The sequence below is a fragment of the Brassica rapa genome, unplaced genomic scaffold (genome assembly GCF_000309985.2).
Source record: "Brassica rapa cultivar Chiifu-401-42 unplaced genomic scaffold, CAAS_Brap_v3.01 Scaffold0106, whole genome shotgun sequence".
Taxonomy (NCBI): domain Eukaryota; kingdom Viridiplantae; phylum Streptophyta; class Magnoliopsida; order Brassicales; family Brassicaceae; genus Brassica; species Brassica rapa.
Window position 1 is genome coordinate 81,657 of NW_022610050.1, and position 7,092 is coordinate 88,748.

General features: G+C 49.5%; 1 protein-coding gene across 1 annotated transcript; it reads right to left on the reverse strand.

The window, feature by feature from the left end:
- Positions 1-642: 642 nt before the first annotated feature.
- LOC117129740 lies at positions 643-4,257 on the reverse strand (the record flags this gene model as incomplete). Its single annotated transcript, XM_033283014.1, has 5 exons — positions 643-705; positions 1,474-2,356; positions 2,585-3,142; positions 3,490-3,507; positions 3,716-4,257. Coding segments are annotated over 5 exons (2,064 nt in total), but the record flags the coding sequence as incomplete, so codon positions are not given.
- Between the last annotated feature and the right edge of the window lie 2,835 nt (positions 4,258-7,092).

Below are 7,092 nucleotides of genomic sequence, written 5' to 3' on the forward strand. Positions count from 1 at the left end.
GACCGTCTTTTTCCTTGTTGCTTTTTCCATCCTATCTATGATTCGAACTGGCCTCGTTTCCAAGGTTAGGTTCTTACCCAGATTGTCTGGAATGGCAGGAAGAGCGATGTCTTGGTCCGTCAAACATTTCCGAAGTTGGGAGACGTGGAACACATTATGAAATGCGTCCATCTTGGCCGGCAAGTCCAACTTGTAGGCCACCATCCCAACTCTTTCAATGACCTTGAACGGCCCCAAGTATCTCGGGTCTAACTTCCGTCTCCTGGAAATTCGGACTCGTCCTTTGAAGGTAATCATTTTGAGATACACCAAGTCACCTACTTGAAACTCGAGATCTTTCCTCCTTCGATCTGCATAGTTCTTTTGGCGATATTGTGCCTGTCTCACCTTGTCCCTCAAGAACTTGATCTTTTCGGTTGTCTCTTCGACAATCTCCGGACCAATCATGCTGCGTTCCCCAACTTGGGTCCAGCATAAGGGTGTCCTGCATGGACGCCCATACAGAGCTTCGTATGGCGACATGCAAATACTACTATGGAAACTATTGTTGTAAGCAAATTCTACCAGAGGTAGATGTTTTTCCCAGGAATCACCCCAGTCTAAAACACATGCTCGCAACATATCTTCCAACGTCTGGATCGTACGTTCCGACTGTCCATCAGTCTGTGGGTGATAGGCTGTACTCATGTTCACTCTTGTTCCTAAAGCTTTTTGGAAAGCTTTCCAGAAGTAAGATGTAAACCTTGAATCCCTATCTGAAACTATGCTTGCCGGCACACCATGTAGTCGGACGATCTCATCAATGTACTTACGTACAATCTGATCTACCCCATCCGACTTCTTGATAGCCAGGAAGTGTGCTGATTTGGTTAGTCGATCAACTACAACCCAAACCGCATCTTTCTTATTCCTTGTGGTAGGGAACCCAGTCACAAAGTCCACTGTGATGTGATCCCATTTCCATTCCGGAATAGGCAAGCTTTGCAATAACCCACTAGGCACCTGATGTTCTGCTTTGATGAGTTGGCAAGTGGAACACTTGGCCACCCACTCCGCGACATCTGCCTTCATACGGATCCAATGATAGAATTTCTTAAGGTTCTGGTACATCTTGGTCGCACAAGGATGAACCGAGAATTTGGACTTATGAGCCTCCCTCATAATCTCTTCCTTTAGACTTCTATCATTAGGAACACTGATCCGTCCGTTTACTAGGATGGTACCATCCTTTGCAGTCTGGTACTCCGTCCTATCATTCTGAGCAACCTTATTCAGGTTCTCGTCCTGACCTTGAGCCAACCGGATTCGAGTAAGCAGGTCGGCTTGGTTAACCGCCTCCAATCCCAAAGCTTCGGTTGCCGTAGTCAGCACATTCAGCCGCAGAGCACGGACCATACCGTCCAGGTCATCCGCCTCCCGTTCGGCCGATTCATCAGCCCTCTTCCGGCTCAAAGCGTCTGCTACCAGATTAGCCTTTCCCGGATAGTAGGTGATGTCTAAATCGTAGTCAGCTACGAATTCCATCCACCTCCTCTGCCTTAAGTTTAACTCAGGCTGGGTGAATATATACTTAAGACTCTTATGGTCCGTAAGTATCTGAACTTTGGCGCCATACAAGTATGATCGCCAAATCTTTAAGGCGAATACTACCGCAGCCATTTCGAGATCATGGGTGGGGTAGTTTCCCTCATGTTTCCTCAACTGCCTGGACGCATAGGCAATGACCTTCCCATGCTGGGTCAATACGCAACCTAGTCCTGTGATGGACGCGTCCGTATAGACCACATATGGTTGATCGGCCTCCGGAAGCACCAGGACGGGTGCGCTAGTCTGCATGTTCTTAAGTGCGGAGAAACATTCCTCACACTCTTCAGCCCATGTGAACTTAACGTCCTTCCCAGTCAACCGCGTCATAGGCTGAGCCAAGCTTGCGAATCCTTTCACAAACTTCCTATAGTAACCTGCCAGCCCTAAGAAGCTTCTGACTTCCGTGGCACTGCGGGGTCGGGGCCAATCCTTGATTGCCCTGATCTTCTCTGGATCCACCGAGATGCCCTGATCGGAAACAATATGGCCGTGGAACCCAATACTCTTCTGCCAAAAACTGCATTTACTGAGTTTAGCATAGAGTTTGTGTTCTCGTAATCGTTCCAGCACGGCTCTCAAGTGTTTCCTATGAGATTCCTCATCCTTGGAATAAATTAGGATATCATCAATGAAGATGATCACGAATTCATCCAAGAAATCCCGGAACACGCTGTTCATCATTTTCATGAAAGCGGCAGGTGCATTGGTCAGACCGAACGGCATCACTACGAACTCGTAATGACCGTACCTGGTCCTAAATGCCGTCTTCCTAATATCATTTGGCTCTATAGGGATCTGATGATACCCTGAAGCCAAATCAATCTTGGAAAACCACTTGGCTCCTTTGAGTTGATCCAACAGCTCGTCTATCCTGGGCAATGGGTACTTGTTCTTCACAGTGACCCTGTTCAACCCTCGATAGTCGATGCACAGACGCATGCTACCATCCTTCTTTTTCACAAAGAGGACTGGTGCACCCCAAGGGGAGCTACTTGGCCGTATGAACCCCTTGTCAAGGAATTCTTCTAATTGCTTCTTTAGCTCGGCCATCTCGGCCGGAGCCATTCGGTACGGACTCTTGGACAGCGGAGCTGTCCCTGGCTCTAGTTCAATCGTAAATGGATCCGACCTATCAGGGGGGACACCCTGAGGTACCTGGAACACATCTGGGAACTTCGACACCAACGAATCCTCTGAAAGGTCTTTCAGACAGACAGAACTGCCCGGCTCTGTAGTTGTAATTGTAGCCAAAAAGGACTGACAACCCTGTTCCAACATCCGAATAGCTCGAACTGCTGAAACCACTACTTTCACATGACCTCTATGGCAATCGAGAGTGGCCCGATACTTTCCCAACCAGTCCATACCTAGGATCACTTCGTGATTCTTTAGGTGGACACAGACCAAATCCACAGGGAATACATTTCCCTGTATTGACACTGGGATATTTGACATGAGACCTAGTGAGTTCATGGCTTGCCCTCCGGCCGCCCTCACTATCCCAAAATTATCTCTAGCGTCCAGACAGAACAGACCCTCTCCGACCAGTCCCGGACTCAAAAAACTATGTGTAGCCCCTGTGTCGAAAAGTACGTGGGTTTCCACACCACCAATCATGAGGGTTCCTAACAGAGACCCCCATCAGAATCCCCTAGACATTCTAGATTCCATACCAAGCATTTTCTACTTGAATGTAAAAAGAAAAATTTAGGAATTACCAGAGATCGAATCAAACGATCCAGAAGCACCGTCGTCCTGGGACAGCTCATACACCCTTGGTGTTGTGGTCGGCCTACTCTGGGTCGACTTGCCTGTGTCTCCACGGCCCTTCCCTTGTCCTCCTTGTAGCTTAGGACAGTCCGACTTGTAGTGTCCAGTCTTGCCACATAGGAAGCAAGTCACGGAGCCGCTGCCACTGGACTGGTCAGAGAATCGGTATGGTCGAGTGCAGTTTTGGATCGTGTGATCCATGCTGCCACATCGCACACAAGCCCCCATGGCCTTCCAGCACTCACCGGGATGATTCTTTCCACACTTGGGACATGTAGGTCGGCCACCAGAGGTTTTACCTCCGTTCACCTGGTCCCACTTCCTCTTTTTATCATTTGTCTTACCCGACGGGCCAGACTGTGACTTAGCCTTAAGCTTAGCTTCTTCAGCCAAGTTAGTCTCTAGCAAAGCCACCCGTTCCACCAGTTCTCCGACGGTGTTGAAAGTGCGGATCGGGAAATGGGTCTTCAGTTCTGGCCTTAGGCCTCGGATGAACCTACGGACCTGGACTGCCTCGTCCTCCAGCTCTCTTCCAACAAACCGTCTGAGCTGGTTGAACTCTTCTTCGTACTCTCGTACAGTCCTGCGGCCTTGGGCCAAATCTAGAAACTGAGCTTCCAGACGATCCCAAGCCTCAGCAGGGAAGTATTTGCAGTTGAACTCAACTTCAAAGTCCGTAAAACTTTCCAAACTCCCATTGGTGCGCTTGTCCACTGCAAGCCACCAATTATGCGTGTCCCCTTCCAGGAAGTGAACCGCAATGTCTCGTCTGTAATCCTCTGGAGAGCGAGTTGATTGAAAGTTTTTGACCAGCCTACTCCTCCACTCGTCTGCCACAATAGGGTTGGTGCTACCGGAGAAATGCTTCGTACCCAACCTGGATAAATGTTGAAGCAGACTCAGATAGTCCACCTTCTTTTCAGACTTTTCCGGTGGATCGATCTCGATCACCTCAACCATTTCCACAACTGGACCATTAGTGTTGGGGGTGGTCGTAGCCACAGGCGTAGCCTGGCCAACCGAGGAGTTCACTAGTGACGTGAACAGTTGAGCCATAGCCGCCACCTGAGTCCCCATTACCTTCATGGCCTCTAACAAGTCCTCTTTGGACAGTGCTGCAGGCACATTAGCCGTTCCATCGGCCACTCTCTCATGCTGGTCACGATCACGGTTAGCGTTCGAGGATTCTACTTCCTCATCACTCTCCCGATGTTCCTGACCATCCTGTTGCGTCCCCGTATGGTTAGCCTGATCAGTTGGCAACACGTCTCTAGTGTCAGCCGCGGCCGGATCGGTTTGCAATCCGGATAGATTGGTCCCGTCCATGGCAACTTGACTAGACTGACCGGCTGTTTTATTACTCCTTCGGGACTTTCCCGACTTGCTTTTTCCAGCCTAAGGATTCAGACAATGTTAGTACGAAACACACTAACATAAACAGAACAAAACAATCCCTAGACTAAGCAATCAAACCTCACCGTGAGACCTAATCAGCTGGCTGCGTGTGTGTGTGTGGACTGCATAACCCAACTATCCTAGAATCAAGCATGCTCTGATACCAACTTGTAAGACCCGAACCCTGGCCTCTCGACCTTATGGAGTCCGCAGGCTTACTTATTAATTTCTTTGCTTGTTTGATCCATTTTAAGTCTTTTATTTACTAAGTCATATTCGAATATGAGGTTCATAAACAAAGGAACAGATTGCACAGCGGAATAACAATGTATAAACTTTGTATTACTTAGAAACATGAGATTCAATACACAACTTCTTAACAGTCTCATAGACAATCACTAGTTCATCCCTAGCATCATCTAACCACACGTTACACAGCCTCTCACTGACCGAGCCTTCACGGCTCCTTGGCTTGACCAGAACCATCCTTAGTTCCTGAAACCACAACCAGATAAGCATTAATCATAACCGAGAATAGAACGGATTGATTCCACAATGCTTGGCTTGGTTCCTAGAACTTAGATAAACCTCAGTCAACATAATCATAAAACGTATGAACCTACCTACCGTATCCTAGTCATTCAACCAACCACCCCTTGACTTAGAATCAGATAGATAGTCCAGAATAGATAAACAGAACACACGAACAGATCCGGATCGTCCCCAAAGACCAATCCGTCTAACCGGATAGAATCTAGGTGCAACCGGCCAATGGAGTCCGGCTCAATGGCCCAACAGACTCCCTTACCTGATCCGGCCTTAGGCCTGGATCCAATCGGCCGAGAAAGCCTCAAGCCTAATCCGGAAGGCTTAGCAACCGGTCAGACCTTGCGACTCTACCTTGGCTTAGACAAACCGTGACCTTGTCTTAACTAGACAAGCCATAGGCTGATCCATAAGGATCGGTCCTAACCTGTCCCGAAAGACACCGTTTGGAACATGCACCCTTTGGCCATTCGTACCTCTTGGACACTCATGACTCTTGACAACTCGTGCCCTTTGGGTCATTCCCAACCGTTCGTCCTAACCGCCCAGTCTTGGTGCGATCGGATCATCCGACTAACCGACCCGTGTCTAGGCTAGCGGTTTGGTTATGTTCGGCCAAAGCCTAGGGACGTGTCCCTTGGACTCAACCAACACAACCTTTCGTGTTTAACCAGAGAGAAGAGAAGAGAAACGAATTGAAACAGATAAGGAGAGCCGGATGGGACTTAGGAACCGAGCAGAGCCGCGGTGCGGTCGCATGGACCGTCCGTTCGGTCTGATGGAGCCACGGCCCATCACATACCTTGAGAACCACGTGTGGGTTCTCCATGCTCTTCTCCTTGTCTTGATCTCCCATTCTTCACCGGAGTTAGTTCTCAAACGATCAGAGTTGCCGGAACACAACACCACCACAATCGGCCTTTCTCTTGGCCGGAACTCTCTCTTTCTCTCTATGTTTTTCTCTGAGTAATTTATTCTGGAATTGGATAATGAAATCGACCAGAGAGCCCCCATATTTATAGAAGACGAGGGGGTAAGTCTTTCCCCACGAACAGGCACGACTTGCTAGCGAATGGGCACCATCGGCCAAGGGTTGTCCCCTTTCGGCCACTTGCATCCCTTCGCCCTTTCTGATTGGGTTTGGGGTCGGTCACAAGCCCAACCCACGCCCCAGGCCTCCTGGACTTAGCCCACGGCCTTGTCCAAAGACCCAACAGCCCATGGCCTCATGGCCGGACCTCACAGCCCGCCACTGACCCGGACCCGGACCATCGGCCTAAAGCCCGGACAGTCCGTCTAGCTGAGATGAGCTGACTCTCAGCTGCCTCAACTGAGTGAGCTAGTAGTCCAGCTAGTGGAGCTGACTTAGTAGGGACTGAGCTGGTGTGAACTGAACCTAGCTTCATTGAGCTGGCCGAGCTACTCGTCCACTTCGTCCAGCAACCGTCTTACTCGTCCTAGCTGTCTCTTAGCTTGTATAAGGTTAAGTCTAAGTTTCCTTATGTCCTTAACCTTCTTTCTCGACCATGGAACGCTTGCCTTGATGTCCTAAGACTGGCTTGCATGTTTCCTCGAACCATGGCCGTCCCGACAATCCTATTCAGGATTGGGGGCGTGACAGTCAGTGTGCTGAGTCCAAGGACCAACGTGCTGATATGTGTACTGATGGACAGCCACGGATGTCCTGTGTGTTCTGACGGACACACATGGACACACACGGACAGCCACGGACGTCTTGTGTGTGCTGATGGACACACACAGACGTTCTGTGTGTGCTGACGGACACACACGGAC